Below are 20844 nucleotides of genomic sequence, written 5' to 3'. Positions count from 1 at the left end.
GACCTGGCTGGAGTCACTCAGCACACCCTGGATTCGAACTCGCGACTCCAGGGGTGGTAATCAGCGTCAATACTCGCTGAGCTACCCAGGTCTGTGAACAGTTTTAATTATTTGCAAAAAAACATTTTAGCCATTCATAAATAGTTTCGCTATTCTGAAACTAGCTTAATAGTTTAGCTATTCCTATACAGTTTTGCTATTAGTAAAAAACAAAATTGTTGTGCTATTCATAATAAAAAAATATATTTTAGTTATTCGCAAACAAATTGTTCAGCTACTCATAAAATAGTTTAGCTATTCGCATACAGTTAAGCTTTTAGTAAAAAAAATTTTTTATCTGTTTGTAAACAATTTAGCTATTCGCAAACAAACTGTTTTTCTATACCTAGCTATTTGTATACAGTTTAACTATTTATAAAAAAAATTGTTTAGCTATTAGTAAAAAAAATTGTTGTGCTATTTGTAAACAGTTTTTCTATTAGTTAAAAATATTTTTTTTGCTATTCATAAACAATAGTTTAGCTATTCGCAAACAAACTTTTCAGCAGTGTTGGGTAAGTTACTAAAAAGTAATCCACTACAAATTAATAATTACTTCTCTAAAAATTATACTCGGATTACTTTACTGATTAAGTCAAAGAAAAAGTAATCACATTACTAAGTACTTTACTTTTAAGTTACTTTCTAAAACACTTTCGCACAACAAATTCAAAATAATGTATATTTTCTGCATTCATTGTAGCACACCCTTCATCTGTCACAGAAACACAAATAGTCATACATATGAATTCACATTTTAATTGTATTACACAAATAATATTTTATTTAGAAATATTTGTAACCCATGTACTTAAAAGTAATTACGTTCACTGAAAGTCAGTAATTGTAATCTGATTACAAGAATTTAAAATGTAATGTATTACACTACTTTTTGTTCCTAAAAGTAATTATATTACAGTAACTATCTACTTTGTAATCCAGTTACATCCAACACTGCTGTTCAGATACTCAAAATAGTTTAGCCATTTGTAAACAGTTTAGCTATAAGGAAACAAATGGTTTGGCTATTTATTAAAAATACTTCAGCTATTAGAAAAAAAATTCTTGAGCTATTTGTAAACAATAGTTTTTGATAAAAATAATTTAGCTATTCGGAAACGAAATAATTTAGTTATTCGTTTACAGTTTATCTAGTAAAAAATTTATAGCCATTTAGCCATTAGCTATTAATAATAGTTTAAGGAAAAACCTCTGTGGGATAAACAAAAAAAGAAAAAGATTTTTTGTCAAACATAAGATACAAAATGTTTAAATGCCACTAGCCATTTTGTCTTTCCTGTCAGAATCAAACACGTGTTTTTATGTTCAAACATGCACAAAAACCTCTCTTCCTCTTCATGGCCCTGTTAATGATGAGTGTTAGCTTGGGCTGCGAGAGATGGGCAGGTGCGCAGTACCAGAAGCTAATGGCTTAAAACCGCGCATTTAGCACCTTCAGCCGAATGATTCATTAACCTCGAGATTACGGAGAGCACTTGTCAGATCGCTGATTGGACCTTAATGGCAAAGAGCCATTCTGCCTGAGAGCGGAATTACTAACGGTGTCTAGCAACCGCAGCAGAATCAGATCGTGAGAGAGAGGACACACTCACACATAACGATAGGTTTCAATTGGCACACAAAGGCCAATTTTCTCTGAGTCATAAAAGAAGGCGGCAATGACAAAACACAAGTGTAAATAAGCAGCATTGTAACGCAAGAGAAACGTCAGTGTTGGCGGACTGCAATGAAATATTATGTGTGTGTGTGTGTGTGTGTGTGTGTGTGTGTGTTGCAGTAAAACTCACTTTGAAAGCTAAGGGAGGCGAGGAAACGCAATCAAGAGAAAAAGAGAAGCTGGGGGAAGGGAACTGTAAAAGTGTGTATCAGTACGTGCCTGAAAGTCTGTAGGGGTGTCTGTGTGTGCACTTGTGTTCAGATGTACACATGGGACTATCATGGATCCACATGGTCAATTCCAGCAAACTCACAAAATAAATCAGAACAACAAAACAAGAAAAACAATGTGTTCCTAAAACTCAACAGGTACAGCATAGCACTAACAAAGTCATGGATACGATTCCTAGGGAGTGCACATATTTATAATTTGCCCTCAAATGCACTGTCACTTTGGATAGAAATGTCTACCAAGTGCATGACTGTAAATGCAATGGCACCGAGCGCTTTCTATTCTAAAATAGCACCCTAAAATAGCAGCTAAAAACACTCTGTAAAAAGCAATACGAAACTCTCTTTCAGTGGAGTCGAAGGCACTGCTGCGGAGTGAGAGAGGAAGGGGGGGAGGGATGGTGAAGAAGAGAGAGAAATCATGCGCTCGCAACAGTAATCGCTCATTTCCTGTTCTCCGTGCCAGTCCTTTCAGACGCACTGCCGGAACTAATCCAGCTCCCCATTAATCTGCACAAATTGGACACGGAACGCCACGCCATTCCAGAACCGCGGAACTGCAATATTCCAGAAATATGGAATGTCAAATTCCAGAACAAATTCCTGGAGACTATATGGGATATATATACACCAATGCATGTTCCACTGTATTAGAAAAATTCTGAACATTACAGTGGTACGGAAATAATGAATTCCACCGTATTTAAGAAATGCAGTTTCCAAAATTCGGAATCACCATATTCAATGACAACATGAAATCAAAACTAATGCCGCTGGTCTTATTGTGTACAGTTCATCCATGCACGTTATTCTAAAGAAAAACATGTCCATTAAAATCACATCTGAAATTACTTTTCTTTTGACGTAACCAAGGCCATAGAGGTAGGGGGAAAATGTAACTAGTTAGAGAAAATCAATCATCAAAACGATCTAATAAAATCCTGAAGGAGCAATATAATCCTGCCAAACATTATTACCTTGTTTCACTCTGAAAAGTCACATTCTACAAGTTAAATGCGTTACGAATGTCGTTTCATGTTGGGTTTTGTTTTGTAAAAACGAAAAAAGTTACGCGCTTACAATAGAAGTCTATGGGGCTACTGTAAGTGCTTAACTGCACTTTTTTCCCACTTGTTTTAATTCACAAACTGCCAAATAAGTCTAAATTAATTTAATTGGTAATCAACAGATTCTGTCAAGAGCTTAACTTATTTAACGCAGAATAACAGTGTTATAAAAAATAACGAACACTCTACCGACATTAGAATGAAAGAAACTCAAAAGCTACATATTACAAGATCAGAGACAGGGTGGAAAGGGTTAAGGCTTTCCGGCAAGATAAAGAGAAAGCACAAGGACAGACCAAGAAAGCGTATGAGAGAGAGAAAAAAAGTGCGTCTGCGAGAGCTAGAGAATGAATTTGAGTGAAAAAGGTTCTGAGTGGGAGTGCAAAAGCCGAATGGAAAGCGAAATAAGATGTGTATGTGTGTGTGTGTGCATGGTAGAGGAGAGAAAGGGAAGGAGAGAAAAAAAGCCTGATTGTGTGTCGGTGTGTGCGTGCATGCACCAAGCGATCGCTCCGTGCCTGTCAGGGGCTCTCACATGTCAGTCTCACGCAGAAATAATGAGATGCGAACAGAGCAGAAGAGGGCAGACAGAGAAAGAGAGAGATAGTGAGACGGAGGCCATCTCAACCGCTCCCTAGTTCACTATGTTAGACTGGCATACAGGACACCCACACTAAACGTTATGAGCCAATTATATTTATGGCTATATTTGTTTATTTAACTGCAACATGATTACGAGGTTGCACGATAAAACAGCTGGTATTTATAAACAATATAAGCATTAACCGTGCATCTCCACTGCAGCTGTTAAAAAGTACAGTGCCGTAATAAAATATGAGCTTGCCCTGCATTGTTTATTAAACAAAACAGTTGAATGTGCATACATACGGAATGGAGTTCAAACTTGAAACAAATATAATACAAATAAAATTACAGAACATAATGAACAAATAATAATAATACTTCTAACAACTGCATTTTCAGTTATAATACAAAGGCTGCAGAAAACACACGCTTACCTCATATCCCAGACGTGCTGCTCGCTGCAGTAAAGTCTCGCCTGCGTTCTTGTTGACGATGAGTCGGCGAGCTTCGGGGGGCATGGGCCGACTGGCTGGTGGCTCGACCGCCACTGGAGGTGCAGGGGCATCTGGAGGTGTCGGTATTTCAGGGATGGGGCATGGGGGAGTTGGGGGTGCTGCAGGATGGTAGGCTGGGGAAGGAGGATGGGGCTTTACTGGAGACGACTCGAAATCAGAATGAGATGCTGGCCGTTTCTGGGCGGAACGTTTCACCACCTGTCGGGAGAACGTGTTATATGCGCATGTTATCCATATCAGGGGCATATATTCTGGGGGGTGGGGGAAAGTAACCCCTCCAATAATCAAAACAAGCAAGTACAATCCCCCCATTATTTATTTATACCATGATCAATAGAAACATGTTTAAGCTAAATCTACGCCCTTGCAAAAAATCACAACATCGTGACGTTTTTGGCATCACAAACGGGATTAGGCAGACTCTCTGAATGACAAAGGTGAAGCGGGTGGGGTGGAGTGCTAATTACTCACAGCCACAAGTTCATAGCAGACACGTTGAGAAGGATATAGCTGCAGGCATTGCTCTAAAAAGGGACGGGAGCTGCAAACCGCAATTAAACATATAGGGAGCCCCTAACCTTAAATGTGAGTGGAAGTGCCGCTCAAGAGTTGGTTCAGCCCCCTTTTGAGTTGGTGCAACCCAATTTTGGAGTCAACACGCCCCTTCTGGGGGCGGGGGGTCACGGGTGTTGAGGTCACAAATATAATGGTCCTCTTTGGTCCTTTAAAATAGTAAAGGCTCTGAATGCCATAATTTTCTGAATAAAGGCTTTAAATGCAATAAAGGCCCAAAACTGTATAATGTTTAGTTTTAAAAGATGCATTTTTCTTTACACACAGCAGGTTCACATAGTCCATCTAAGAAAAGATGAATATAATTTGAATTTCTTTTCATCACTGATGTATCTGTAAAATGACCTGACTGTGTCAGCTGGCTAGCAAAAAAGAAAATTCACAAAATTATTTACTGCCATCCAGTTGTCCCTCATTGTGTTTTTTTCCCCAGTAGAACCTTAACACAATCTTTTCTTCAAGAATCCTAACTCTGCTCATTTGCATACAAAAACAGTTCATATTGACCACTGCTGTCAAGGTCCAAAGAGAAACAAAAATCATTATTAATATACCATAAAAGTAGTGCATACAACACAAAGTTGTTGTGTGGCCCCAGAAAGCTTGGAATGTAGTGTACTCGTCACATGGACTACTGTTATGATGTTTTTATACTGAACCTTTAATTACACAATTTAATCCTTTTTGAAGCTCGACAGCTTCAGCTCACTGTAAACTGTTATTCTATGGAACAGAGCTGCTTAATGTATCTATTTTTATGTTCCAAGAAGAAGTAACAGCATGTGGGTTTTGAACAACATAAGGGTGAGAAAATGAATGAGTAAAAGTACATTTTCAATTTTTAGGTGAACTCCTTTAACTGGTGGCTCATCCTCAAAATAGAATGGTCTCTTTTAAAAGAAGACTGTTAGGAGATGCTGGACAAAATTCAGAATTAAAGATAAAGAAAGTATTTAGAAAATCTTAAATTGATTTTAAATTATTACCTACTAATATTTGCATTAAAAATATATGACACTGTCCTCGCCACAACCTAAAAGCACAATAGAAGTCACAAGTCACAGGTCTTACCATGTTCAAGTTCTAATATGAGGGTGAAAATGCTCCACTTTGTGTTATAGATAATTTTCTAAGACAATATCAAGTGGGTGGGGCCTGGGTAGCTCAGCGAGTATTGACGCTGACTACCACACCTGGAGTTGCGAGTTTGAATCCAGGGCATGCTGAGTGACTCTAGCTAGGTCTCCTAAGCAACCAAATTTGCCCGGTTGCTAGGGAGGGTAGAGTCACATGGGGTAACCGCCTTGTGGTCACTATAATGTGGTTCTCGCTCTCGGTGGGGCTTGTGGTGAGTTGTGTGTGGATGCCGCGGAGAATAGCGTGAAGCCTCCACACGAGCTATGTCTCCCCGGTAACGCGTTCAGCAAGCCACGTGATAAGATGTGCGATTTTGACGGTCTCAGACGCAGAGGCAACTGAGATTCGTCCTCCGCCACCCGGATTGAGGCGAGTCACTACGCCACCACAAGGACTTAGTGTGCATTGGGAATTGGGGAGAAAATAAAATAAAAAAAATATCAAGTGAATTTTCTAAACGGTACTTCAAAAACTTGCCAGATAACCACATTCATTCAATTCCTTTACAATATACACACATTCGCTCTTTGTCTTAAGCCTGATATGCTGAAAACGGCTCCGTTAATGTTTTCACGTTCAAAATTATGAATGACATACGAATCACGTACTGTACGTGACATATTTTTAATTCAAAACGGTCAAATTTAGCCAAATGGTGAATAGTTTGCACCATTGGAAATTACTGTCGGTCTGTACAACATTTCAATTAAACCGCGATGCATAATGAACTGCAGCAGAACAATCTGGCCATATCTGATTACTGGGGGGAACTTGTCCCCCTCAATGTATATTGTGGTTACGGCCCTGTCTGGAGTAACCTCGCCTTATTTTGGAGATTCCACCCCCATTTGAAGGTCTCCAGCCTGCAGCAATATCTACTTGGACATATCAGTATAATCGAGAGAATTTGGAGTTTTGATTCTTTGGAAAAGCTAACTATACATGGGCATTTCTCACCAGTGTTTCCTACAAAATTCAGTTTTTGCAGTAAGCGATTTTGTAACAATGAGCACATTCTTACACTGATTATGCTTAATAAGTCGACAACATGTGTACACTCCTTAAAAGGAATATTACAGGTTCAATACAATTAACAGAATTGCTTTTATAAAATTATATGCTTCACATTTCTGCCTTTAAACCCTTCAAAAATTGACCCCAATCACTTTTGCTTTTTTTCAAAGAACATGAAGGACAAGTTGAAAGAATTTTTGTGGTAATCAACATTATGTACCAAATGCTGTCGATTGAGCTTAACTTGCATTTAACCCGGAATATTCCTTTAAACAGACCATTACTGGGGTGAGGTCATAAATGGTTTAAGCAAAAACCAATCGACATGGTAGATTTTTGCCCATTACTCTGATTCCATGATTTTGCCCATTACCGGCTAATCTAATGTGCACGAGCGTTGTGCACATGCCCATTTACGTAAAAGCAGAGAATAGCCCTTGGGATTTTAAGAATCTACTATTTTTAAAAAACATACAGCAGTTATGGACCACTTATCTTTGGAATATAAATGGAACTACAATAGTTCAAATCATTTTAAAAAATTAAAAAAATAGATGCACCCCTGGCTGTGTGTTTGTTTACGAACTAAATGGAAAGCTGTAAATCGTAAGACGGCAATCCGTCAGCGAGCATGCTTGCTTCCAGGGAAATTTAAACAGGAAACAACCGAAGACTTGGGTCTCTACCACTTGCTTTTATCTCTCCAGCCTTCCGTATGTGCGTTCTCTATCTGTGGAGCACAGCAGGGCGGGCGGATGAGAGCGGTATGTGTGTGTGTGTGTCAGCGGTGAGTTCACGTGAGAAGACTGAAGGTCGGGGGCAGGAACTCCACCCACCCCAGAGGAGTTTCACAGCGCAGCAGATGTCAGAGCAAACACACACACAACGCACGCACATACACAGCTCTGCCAGATCCATAACAGCTCCGAGAAAACGAGTCTTACACAATATGGCAATACACTCCAGGAAAAGTCACACACACACACACACACACACGTTACTACACACTGCGCTATCCAAATGAGATCATACTGTAGACTTTTCTTGTTTTTATATAAAGCTAATTAAAATGACTACAGACCCAACTGGAACCCTAAAAGAAAACTTAAGAATTAAAACATTGTGTTTTTAAGGAGTAACTTTCTAACTGAGAATGTCCAACAGATTTAGCCCACGTCTACGGACATGAAATGCCATGAAATGCAGGAATTTTCTAAAGCTGATTTCCTCAAAGTACAAACAGTGTGGTGCCATCAAAACACTGCACTGCTTAAGAATCTCGAACAGCCAGAAACATTGGCTCGACCAATGCCGTGAACTTGGGGCAGGGCTGTCTGTTTAAAAACAATCACTTAGTGCAGAAATTAAACATGCACACTATATCGCGTCAACACCTACACAAGTGTGTTTGCTGTAAACAATTTGGCTGCAAAATGCAAGCTCTGAGTGTATGCTCGCATGCGCATCTGTGTACAAAATCGCAACAAGGAGAACACGGGCTGTGTGTTATTTAAAGAATGCACAGCACGTTCACTGGGGAATAGTTTTTCTTGACGGAGAGAGAGAGAGAGAGAGACCAGAATTCCGACACGGCCTTTACTTCTTCCCTCCCCCTCTCCCCGCTGGAAGTCTGCCTTTCAGCACAAGAGGAGGTCAAAGAAACCGCACTCTAAACACACACGCTATGACCCCCCTTCCGTGTCCGTTGAGCCGTCCCAGAGAGCTGTGGTGCTTTCCTAATTGGGATGATTAACATTGTTGTGATTGGAGACACGTTTCTAAACGGTTCCTTGCTGAGCCCGGAGAGAGCGCATGGGTTGTGAGCCAAAGCAAAAGGTTTGCCTCTCACACACATACACACACACACACACCATGGGGGAAAGGACGTTCTTGCGCTGATAAACGAACACTGATGACCTTGCGTAATTATGCCAATGTATGGTACAATCCAAGGATGTCTGTATTACCTGGAGAGAGCATTCCATTGACATTCCCATTCATCGTTATCTTTTTATCGTGTACTCAGTTCTGGACAATTATTTAAGCTAATCACCTGAGCCGTAAAGGCCTTGTGACTAATCACTCTTGAGACGTAGGAGAAGATGAAAAAATAAAAACGTCCTGAGTGACTATCTAGGGCGGCATTTCCTAAAAGAAGAAACCATTGCCGCCAATGACCTCTATGTTCAACTTAAGCCTAAAAGTCTTTTGGGAAACGCAGCCCTGAGCTGAACGTCAAAGGTAGGAGACGGAATAATTCTACGTCATTTCCGCACTCCAAAAAATCTGTCACTGGTTAAACATTTCCTATAATATAAATATGATTCATTTAGAATTGAATGTTTTATTTCATCAGAATACACGGCTACTTTGAAATGGCCATTAATAAAGAAAGAATGGAGTAGTTACGGCATCTGCTAGCAGATGGTTCTTACCTTGTGTTGGTGGGCGGGGCTGAGTTCAGGGCAGTCCTCACTGGTCAACTGTGACAGTATCTTGCGCTCCTGTTGGCCGAGATGCTTGGTCTTGCACTGCCGCTTGCCTTTTGGTTTTTCAGGGTCGCCATGGCGACGCAAACGCGATGGGAAGGTGCTGTCAGGGTCTGGGGAAGGCGAGGAGGAACCAACGGACTTGCGGTGCTCCTTGAACCGCTGCCGTTTATCCGAGAGATGTGACGGGAGAGCGGAGTATTTGCGAACGGAGGAATCCCCACAAAAGCCGCCAAAGTGATTGGAAATAGCTAGAGAAAAAGAGAGAAAGATGCATTAAAACGGTGAGCTACTACTTGGCCACCACGAAATCTGCACTCTCTTTTTCACACTTTCTGCATGAATTGATTTATGGGGAAATGTGTTACAATGAGCTGAGAGTACAAGACTCTTATTTAGGGGTAGACCAATATATCGGTTTTACCGATTAATCAGTGCCAATAGTTGCTTTTTGGAACTATCACTATCGGCAAATATCTATGCCAATTTTTTCCGATAGATAATTTTTTTATTCCTAATCAATAAACCTCATCTGGTGAAATTGTATATATATATATATATATATATATATATATATATACTCTCTATCATTTTTAAAAATAAAAGTTCCCAGTGTATTTTGGGCTTGTTTACAGTTAAAAGTCCCACGTTATGTACCAAATCTTAATTTTTCTGGTTATTATTGAATTTTGTTTGCACAATAAACTGCTTTTGGGATGTTATTTATTTTGGACTCTTGTGGCCTCAATTTCTGTGCCCGTCATAGTAAGGAAAGACAAAGAAATCTTTGATCATTCTATAAATCGATTTTATAAAACTATCGGCCATTAAATCGGTTATAGGCCTTTTCCACCACCATAGTTATCGGTATCGGCAAAATCCACAATTGGTCGACCTCTACTCTTATTGATTGCTGAAAGCATTATCAATATACTTAAAAAATATTAATCAAAACATATGAAAAATAATTCCACCCACTCTAGAGATGTGCACAAGTAATCGATTAATCGAGTACTCATTCAGCTTTAAATATTTGACTGCTACTCGAATATTGCAATTTGAATTTCCTGAAATATTAAACTGTTTCTCTCACCTAAATCTTGCCATTAGTTCTCCCAAAAAGAAACTTCTGCCATTATTTAAAGTGACTGTATCGCTTTAGAAGACTTGGAATGTATGTTTCTGTGTATATGCAAAGGTTGTTTTTTTTGTTTTTTTGTTTTTTTTATCTAGATCTTGTTGTTTATCCAGTGATTCTTTTATTACAAAAACAGGCTCAAAAGTTGAAGAGCGAACTTAAATTCTAAATTTCAAGTAATTGATTACGTGTTTTTTATGTGTTAGAGTACTCGACTATAAAATTACCTGAAATGCCCATCCCTAGTACACACCAAAACACAATTATTACAGTGAAAATACATAAAACGGTTTAAATAATGGTTTAAATCTTTTGGAAATCTGTGTAAATTTAGGCCGTGGATTCCATGTGGTCCTAACGGCTACAGATATATTATCGCAAATTACAAATTTTGCCTAAACACTTTTTACAGTACACAGCAAAATACAAATATTACAGCGCAAATATGTAAAACTTTCTAATCTGCTTTTATGCAAAATTCTACTGATGTATTTTACGGATATATTACCCAACTTTTCACAGTTTTCAAGTTTCACAGCACACACCAAAATATAAATATTACAGTGCCTCTTATAATGCCTCTTATAAATACTTAACCCTAGCTGGAAAGAAAAACCCCCAAACAAACCCTGAATTAAAAACACTGCTTTGCAGGAATTCTCAACACAGACACAGTTCATACCAAAAGAAGCCTCTTATAAGTTGAAGACCTTATTAGGTAAATCAGACTGATGATAGTAGACTGACTGCCTTGTTATGAAGGACGGACAAATGAGGGAGAGAAAGAACACAAATGTTTTCGTCCCCACTTTCTTTTTCAAATCATGTGATCAGAGCTTGTGCATATGCGGTACATTACAGTGATAAACCAGTAAAGAAAGGAAGGAATGAGAAAAAAAGAGAGAGAGAAAAAGAACATAAAAGAGAATGCAAGAGTGGCAAATCAAATGAAAAGGAGAGCAACAAAGACCGGAAAAAGAAAAACGGTGGACAGGCAGAAAAGTGGAAGAATAGAAAGAGAGAGAGAGAGAGATGCAGCAGCGAGGAAACGAGACGATGAAAGGCAGAGTGCAAGGCCAGGAGAGAGGTGCGGCGAAACAGAGCGTGCTCCACATCTGTTCCATTATTCATCATATTCCCCGTTCACTTGCACGCACACACACAGAGCAGCCGTGAGAGCACGAAGCCAGCTAGAGCCCCACCGCGCAGAGGAAATCTTTCTCACACACACACATGCATACGGGCAAAAACAGAGAAAGCCACAGAGAGAAGACCACATACAGAACAAAAACACGCACTAGCAACTAGTGAAAGACCACATGTAGCGGAGCAGGCCGATTCATTACATGATATTTGGCTATTTTGAGATTGTCGTATCGGCTGAGAACCGTGACCACTTGGCCAATTAACAAAAGTTTGTCCATTTCAAAAACACAGTCGACAGTCACATACACAGAAAATGTATAAATACAAATACATTTGTATATACAGTACATCTGTACTATATATCTACATATTTGTGTATACATTTCAAATACAAATATAAGAAAAAAATATATAAATATGTTTCCAAGAAAATGTGAAAACTTTGTTAAATGTGCACGTTTTTACATTTGTATATATTACATTTTTGTTCATATTTTTACACATTTTCTGTTTAAATTATTTTTTTTTTTGAGTAAAGTCTGTTTTTACATCAGTACATGAAATTTCAGCTCATATTTTTACACAGTTTAGGTTTTCTATTTGTGTAAATGTGTAAAAAAAGTGTTAATTTTTACATTCGTATATGAAATTTCCATTCATAATTTTACATTTTTATTTTTCAAACTTTTGTCAATTGAGTAAATGTGTAAAATAAGTGTTATTTTTTACATTCGTATACAAAATTTCAGTCCATTTTTTTTGAAATTGTGTAATACAAATATTAATTTTTACATTCTTTTACAAAATTTCTGTTCATATTTTTATACTTTTTTGTACTTCTCATTCATTATCACTAAAGTAGATTTTGTTGATCAATTTTGGCTTTATATCGGCCACCCTGCTCTCTAGATATCGGCATCGGCTATTGAAAAACCAATATGGCTTGACCACTACTACCAATATTCAGTTTTCATCATATCCTCAACACAAAGTGCACATTTTTTGTTGTTAGAATTTTGTTTACTTCTCATTCGCCATCACTAAATTACATTTCGGCAATCAATATCAGCCAGTAGATATTGGCGTCAGCTATTGATACTAACTGATTACTAATTGATACTAACAGCTACTAATATTTCACCAACATACACACTTTTACACAAGCAGTTTTCATTGTATCTTCAACACAAAGTCACATGCATATGATTCATGCATGTGATTTGGTATAAGCATCCGGTTCTATTGGACAGACCCGAGACAAAATACCTTACAGAGAACCTTCAACACACAAACCACCAAGTGTGCACTACCCAGTGTGTGAGATTGCGTCCCCATTGGTGAACTGTTCCAGCCTGTGTAAAGTGCTTCTCTCCTTCAACAGGCTAATTAAAGTCCTACCCCGAGAACCCTTGAGACCAGATTCACCGCACCTACCCCACAAACGCACACATATAGTGTGCGTGCTCTGCAGCCTAAGTGAATGACTCATTTAGCAAAAGGGGAGCAAAGACCTTAATGCCTTTAAAATCAACAGAACAAAACCAGCATACTATACACACACACACACACGCACACACCCTGGGGCATTCTGCGGAGAGTTTTGCATCACTGGCATGCGTGTCTCGTCTCTCACACCTCGTCAAAGACAACACAAATTAGTCTGTGTGTGTGTGCAAATTCCCTTGGCTGTAAAGCGAGTGTGTGTGCAGCACGAGACAGATTTTGACAGGGACATCTGGGGGATATTAGCCTCCCATTAGCACGCAACTGGGCACACACACATACACACACACACACACAATAACGCATTAACCAGCAAACCACCTCTTAGCCTGACTAAAACCAAGAATCATATGCATAGCACGTATAGCTACTACACAGTTATCCAAAAACTATTTTATCTAGAATTGTTTCACATTTTTTGATATTTTATATTGTTATATATCAGTATACAGTCAAGTAATAATTAGTGCATCTTTTCAAGGGTAGAGCGTCTTATGTAAATGCCCCCCTAAGAAATGCGTTTTCAAAACGCCATGAGAGCGAGTCTCGTCTCTCGCCTTGCTGCGCTATAATCCTCCTGACAGAACGCCAGCACAATATTCACCAGCCAAGATACTGACGGGCAGCCTAACACACACACACACACACACACACACACAGCTATTTGCACAGTTGTGGAATCTCATGGCTCATTACTCTGTGGCATGCGCTTTTTTCTGCGATGCTTTTATAACAACAAGGAGGCGAGTGTCTAAGTGTGTGCGTGTCTGTAAGTGTGTGGCTGTCAATCAACAAGAATCATTATTGCAATCCCAAAGCCGCAGACACAGGGCGACACGCTCCGCTTTCCTCTAATCTGCCTCTCCCTACTGTTTTTCACTCCTGCCTCTCTCTCTCTCTCTCTCTCTCACTCACCCTCGCTCTAATATTTCACCTCTGTTCTCCCCTCAGTGCTTCACATCCTAGTTTCATCTCTTTCTGCTATCTTTCGCTCCTCCTTTCCACCCTTTCCCCTTTGCTTTCTAACAGCCTTTCGTTTTCTCAGTCTCTTTCACACTCTCTGCTCTGTACGCTACTCGTGTCTCCCTCCTCAATTCCCTTTGTCTTTCTCTGTACCGCATAAGTCAATGGAGTTGAGTGAAGTATGTATAGTGTTGGGTGCAGTATGTAGGACATAGTATGTAGGATGTAGAGCACTGACCACAGGCTGAGTTTGGAATGGCATCCTACCATACTACTCTTACTACTGTATTTATGTCTTTTATAGATATGGCAGAAATAGTAAGTAGTTATGGTAGTCTGCCATTCCAAACTCAGCCCATAGATTAAATTGAGTGTAATATGTTGAGTAGGATGTGGAAAGAAGGGTGTAGGGCACAATATGTAGCATGTAGTGAATAGGGTATAGGTATAGTATCTAGTAGTTGGAGTGTAAGGCAAAGTAGTATACAGGGTGTAGTGTGTGAGGTATAAGGTGAAGTGTACAGGAAGTGACTTGTGAAACCCATATCAACACTCAGGCCGAATGGCTAAAAAGTTTTGGGACAAGACCTAAAAAGCAAAATGAGGAAACTGTTAGATCAAATCATCATATCAAATGACAAAACCCATTTAAACTGTTGTCCTCTCGTCATTTTCAATAGCTCTTCTGAAGTCTAAGGTCCCGTTGACAAAAACATCCTCTAAAGATCTTGACCTGCAGACTTTTTCCCAGAATGCGCTACTCTCCACTAACAACCCAGCAAAGACGCTGTCGCATTTAACACGAAGACGTACCTGTGTCGGACTCTGCGTATTCCAGGTGTTCTTTTGTCCAACCTCTCTCCACCTCGCCTTTCCTCTTCAGCCCTTTCTCTTCAAATCCGTTTGCTTTGACCTTTCGATCCACAGCAGGGGCACCAGGGGCAACTCTCGGGACCTCTGGGGAGCAAGGGTTGAGCTTTTCCCTCCTGGTGGTTTGGAGTGGTGGAAGAGTGGATTTGGATGTGGGAGGCACAACAAGGTTGGGATCTCCGAATTGGGGCCTGTCATGGTTGAGCTGCCCCCGTCTGTCCCAGAGATCCTGGAGATTATGGAGGTGGCGGGGTTTACTTAACCGAAGACCCGTCAACTCGATACACACCTTCAGATTCTTCACCTCCTGCTCAGAAGGCTGCGGCCATACGTCTGCAGAGAGAGATAGAGGCAATCCGTTTACACCTTGAATTGACATCCGTGTCCTGTGATTCGATCATAAGTGGTCAGCCATGACAGATTGCCATATGCACCTGGTTTTAATATGCATCTCAAGTGGGTCTCCGGTGACTACTTGTGATTGGATTTCGAGGGTTCAATTTTGTAAATTCATTCATCATTTACTACATGGGTGTGTACAAAAATGTTCAGAAGAAACACAACAATGCACACCAAAGTTTTGCACACATATTACCTTTTCCAAATTTTTTAGACTGGATGGTTTTTCTAAGCTGTACCTAGTAAGCAAAGTTTAAAACGCATTATGCAAGTACATGGTCCTTCCTTCACAACTGTCTGGGATGCACTATGTTACAAAAAGCAATGTGGTCATATGCATCCCTGACAACCAAAACTATTTTTCTAGTTTTATCTAGTTTAGACCTGTATTTAGTGCTGTTCACCCGAGATCACCCAAGACACCATTTAATATCAGATGTAAACAGAAATTGTTTTCCAGTCGATACTGGAAAAGTTGTTTCCTCCTAGAAAACAAATACCCACGAGTTTGATAGCTTTCAAACGAAAGAGCAGAGACGAACAGACACCTACATGCAGACACATATGCTCCGCTGGCAAAAACATGTTTTCTGGGACACGTTTAAATGTGGGATTATACAAAGGCTGTTTTGATGTCTGAAAACGCCCTTTAGACTGCACACAAAGAGAGTGAAGGGCAGAGAACGCCCGGCAGTTGTGTTTATTTGGACCATGTGACGGCAATAAACACAAAATCAAGATGAATCGAAAAGGCCAGCAAAAGGATCAAAGCCAAAGAAAAAGTAGAGGAAAGGGGAAAAAACAGCTGAACCCTGGAGAGAGCAAGTCAAAATAGAGAGAGAGCAAGTGATTTGATTTTTGCAAAGTCGAATTAACAGAGGTAGATAATGTGGCTTCATGCTTCATCCAGCATGTATATGCGTTAATCGAACCAAAATTGGGCCTCTGCATAGAGTCCGGAAAAGGCCCGAAAGACAGAGGTAATGTGTCCTTCTTTTAAATATTTGATTATGCATTGTGTCATGTATGAACAGAGTTGAAGACTATAAATCGACTACACAAAAACCAGAATTTAACTGTGCATGTTAATGTACTGATTGTGGGGAGGGGGAAGACAGACAGCTCAAACATCTACCTGAAATCAGTCTCGCTCTCTTCGCAGCGATGCCGTTATCATCCTCTCCTCTTGTCTGTCTCTCTCTATCTCTTTCCCTCTCTTCCACTGTGTGCGTGCAGTCAGGGTGGCCTTGGCTTGCCTCCAAACTCAATGCATGTTTCCTGCCCGTCAGTGTGCCAACAGACCCCTCCTCCTCATCCCTTGCTCTCTTCTCCTCTGCTCGGCGAGACTGCGAGACGTCGACCTGTGGGCCGCACCGCTGGAGCACGGGAACTCTGTTGTTTGCACATGTCAGCGTCACACCTGCATAGCCACACAAACACACACGCATTAGTCAAACACATTGCGTCATGGCCTTGCGAAAAAAAAGCCTTTTTCAACCACATAGAATGCAAGTTGAAAAGAAGCCCTGACAATCCAGCAGAACACAAGGCCACAGACAGACAGAGAGAGAGAGAGACAGGAAAGGACTGGAGAAAAACAAACCCCCAACCCTGGACCCTTGCGTGTTTGTGCTAACTCCACCACACCCTTCCCACACGGAGAGCTAGACGGCAAAAAGGGATGCGCTTGCTCGCTCTTTCAGCGAGCTTAAATTAGCCCGAAACATCCGTGCCAAGAGCGCAAGCGGCAACCCAGCTTGAGTCTCCTCTCCCTCCCTCCCCCTTCCTCCCTCCTGTCTCTCTCCTCCCCCTTTTCTCCTTTCTCCCATTCTATGTGTGGTAGTGAAAAGTGCTTCTTGAGAATGTCTCCCGGCAGCTAAGAGCAGCAGCGCAGATCAAAAAACAAGTGCTGGGGGCACGCACTCTGTACTACCTGCTTCTCACACACAAACACAATCTCACGCATTTCCAATGTAAAACATGCATGTGCAAATTATATGGCTAATGCCACCACGCAAGTCACATGTACACTAAACTACTATTAAATTTACAAAAATACACATACCACTAGAACAGGTTAAATAGCAAGCACTCTTATGTGCAAAACAACTTTACTTAACACACTCTCAATGCCGAACAGAACTACCCTTATACTGGCCTGGGCGAGAATGCAGCCCACCCTGCCCCGGGCTCACATAGACACGCACAAAGCATGTGACTAACACCACATGCATCCCATAATTCATGACAATGTCTGCACCATAGCAACTCCTCATTAAATGCAGATTGTCATGGTAACATTGTTTGCGTCACCAGGAGAGAGTTAGCATGGCCGTTCCAAGAGAGATTGAAGGATAGACAGGGCATGAAAATGAAGAGGACGGAAGGACATAAACCAACCAGAATGGGCACACAAAGGAATACAAAGTAAATTAATGAATCATTCTCATGAATTGTATTAATAATTTAATACACCGGAAATTTAAAAGACATGATTAACTTGCAAAGCCTAGGGCTCCAGCTAAATCTACGCTGGACTCTTAGCATTTTCCACTTTATCCGCATCACAGGAACAACTGATCTGCTGAGCGCGCTCTGTTTATGTAATCCAGAGCGTTGTTAATTGTCCGTGTGGCTGACACACATGCGAGCATACACGAACACACACAATCTGACCCACATGCACAGGAAACACCTCGCCTTTGTGAAAGCCACCAGGGAGAACGAGGTCACATAGCAGCAAAGTGTTGATTTAGAAATCTGATGGCATTTGGCCATTACCAGAGCAGGAGTGTAATAACAAGGGTCAAAACAGCTGAGAGGGAGAAAGGAGAGCGAGCAAGTGCTTATTTATGTGCACGTCTCCTGTTTGAGGGTGGCGGTAGCGGAAGCCATGTTTACCACGCCGTTTCCGCTGGTTTAACGCTGTTGCATTGAGCGCCGCAGCTCAGGGACCGTCCCTAGTGACATGGAGAGGAAATGTGTGGGGGTAGGGAGGGGGGTTGAAGAACGACAGTGCGCCGGGGATGTAGCGAATGATTTTAGGAGATAGGAAGACAGGACAAAAGAAAAATGGAAGAAAAAAGGCCAGTTCTAGCAAGACGAAAGTTAGAGACGCACATGTCAGAGATTATGAGAGAGAGAGAGAGAGTGTGAGACAAAGATAGCAAGCGAAGAGAAAGAAAATAAAAGCAAGTGCAGGAGTGGGAGACAGCGAGAGAGGGATTGTGCTTTATGTGTGTGTCTCTTACCGTTGTGCTGTTCGGTGTGATCGGAGAGGGCCGAATGGGCCGTAGAGGGCCTGGAGTTTGGCTGGCTCTGTTCCCAGTCTCCCGTTCCGTGCTGGCTCTCTGCCAGCTCCCTCTCCCTCTCCCGCTCTCTCTCCTGTTCGGGTGCTGCAGACGACACACACCCCTCCTTCTCCTTTAGCTCCAGCTCAGAGAAACGTATCATCGCACGCTACACACACACACACAGACACACACACACAGCATAATCGTGAAACCAGACCCGGTGTTACGAGCACCAGCTGTAAAGTCTGTCTCTTGTGAGCTCCAGTACATAAAAAATAGAGGAAAAATAATAATAAAACTAACACAATATAAATCTGCAATCGGTGTTGAAGTGCATCAGTGTAAACACAGAGGCTGCATATCAATAAATAATAACGTTAAAGGCCAAAGTATACTTCGGGTGTCTGCGCTGCGGATCGCTCCGCACACAGTATGTGTGACGCAAATTGCGTCATCAGCACAGCCGCGCGGCTTGACCATGTGCCGCCTAGATTTTCTTGACCCATGCATGCGGTCCTCTGCTGTGCGTGTCGCTGTCGCATGCACCTGCTGTTGACTGTACCAAAAGAGTACCACAAAGAAGTTGTAGTGTGCATGCATCAAACGCATTCGTATTCGCTCGCGGTCAGAAGAGTATACTCACAAAGGCAACACGGTCGACCAGGCGCGAGTCGATCCGGAACGCGCAAAAACAAAGTATACCTGGGCCTTAACTGATGCAAGTTAAGTTGTGCAATGCATTTTCCTAATATTTGACCATGAAATTTTCAGGGCCCCTCAAAAACAGGGAAAAGGGAAGGAAAAAAAGGACTTCACAACTGCCTGTGGGAGCAAAACCAAGAGTTACTCATTTCTACTGATTAGTCATTTAAAAATAAAATGAACTGACCTCCCAGAATGCAGCTGGTTGACTTAAATTACTGTCCTCTTGTGATAATCCTTCCATCTAAGCAATTAAAATGGGGCTTAATATCGTTTTCAATGATAACACACATTTAAATGTACATTTATGCATTATGGTTTTATCCAAAGTGACTTAAAGTGCATTCAAGATATACATTTTTTTATTAGTACATGCATTCCCTGCATTTTACCAGTACATGCATTGCTTTTCCAGTTATTCCAAAAATGAAAATTGTCATCATTTACTCACCCTCATTCACTTTCATTGCATCTTTGTTCATACATTAAAAGTGTCTGTGGCTGTCATTCTGCTTAACATATTTTTTATTCTACGGAGGAAAGAAATTCATACGGGTTTGGGGGTGAGCATATGATGACTGAATTTTCATTTTTGGGTGAACTATCCCACATTTATCAGTAAACTTGATACATCAACTTACCATGTTACACATCAGAATCATTAAAAATGCACCATAATCAAGATCCTGAGTCTTATTTGCAAAACTATTGTAGAATTCAGGAGTTATTTTTAGAACGCCAATGTTTTAGAAGCTGTCTTTTAAATGGTTGATACACTGTAAGATATATGGGCAGAAAATATTGCACTTATTTAAAGGCGCATTTTGTAATTATATGAGGTATCTGAAACGAGGGCATTGTCTTCCGTCAGCCTATGTTCACTCGTCGCTGGGCGCCTGTGTTTGTGTGTGTGTGCACACTAATGACTCTGCTAGTCGGCAAGCTCTCTACTCGCTGCTGCTGGTAAGAGCTCTAATCTTCCCCATCAGGAAAGAATGGACCGGATTTCACTTAAGCTGGGAGGGCTGCCACCATGCACATGGCTATTGGGGGCCTGGGGGTGTGCATGTGTTTGTGTGTGTATACAAAGAGAAACCCATATGGAGTCCTGTAGGATAGAGTGTGCAGTTATGTTTGGGTATGCCACACAAACACATTCGCACACTCTTATTCAGACATACACTCACACACCAGTCTCCAGGGCTCACCTGTAGGTTAACAGTTGCCTGCAGCAGTATGTGCTAGCAAGGCCACTGCATGTACACGCACACACACACTAACACTCTGCAGCTGATCTTCTGCACGACTGGGCAGAGAATCCACAGATGACACACTGCGTTAACCCTTTCAGCCACTAACTGAACCACACTTGAGTGTGTGTGTAATCTTACACAAACACACATTCTCTCACGCTAACTGTGGCTCTGCTGCCATTAGAGCCTGCTTGACAGATTCACAGCAGGGGCACAAGAAGCGATAGAAAGAGAGAACGGGAAAGGGAGG

The 20844-nt window shown here is 41.0% G+C and overlaps 1 protein-coding gene across 5 annotated transcripts in view; it reads right to left on the bottom strand.

The window, feature by feature from the left end:
- LOC127438121 (BCL-6 corepressor-like) overlaps positions 1-20844 on the bottom strand; it is a 53796-nt gene that overhangs the window by 18911 nt on the left and 14041 nt on the right. For 3 of the 5 annotated variants that reach the window (XM_051693407.1, XM_051693406.1, XM_051693408.1), the window contains 6 exons: positions 19529-19585; positions 18598-18805; positions 16482-16766; positions 14891-15280; positions 9274-9578; positions 4034-4312 (listed from right to left, as the gene is read on the bottom strand). In XM_051693407.1, coding sequence (XP_051549367.1) covers positions 4034-4312; positions 9274-9578; positions 14891-15280; positions 16482-16766; positions 18598-18805; positions 19529-19585 — 1524 coding nt within the window. The remainder of the gene's footprint in view (positions 1-4033; positions 4313-9273; positions 9579-14890; positions 15281-16481; positions 16767-18597; positions 18806-19528; positions 19586-20844) is intronic. The other 2 variants (XM_051693410.1, XM_051693409.1) reach the window with 2 other exon arrangements.

This window comes from Myxocyprinus asiaticus, chromosome 49 (genome assembly GCF_019703515.2).
Source record: "Myxocyprinus asiaticus isolate MX2 ecotype Aquarium Trade chromosome 49, UBuf_Myxa_2, whole genome shotgun sequence".
In the NCBI taxonomy this organism is placed as follows: Eukaryota; Metazoa; Chordata; class Actinopteri; order Cypriniformes; family Catostomidae; genus Myxocyprinus; species Myxocyprinus asiaticus.
This window is presented reverse-complemented; position numbering and strand designations above follow the sequence as displayed.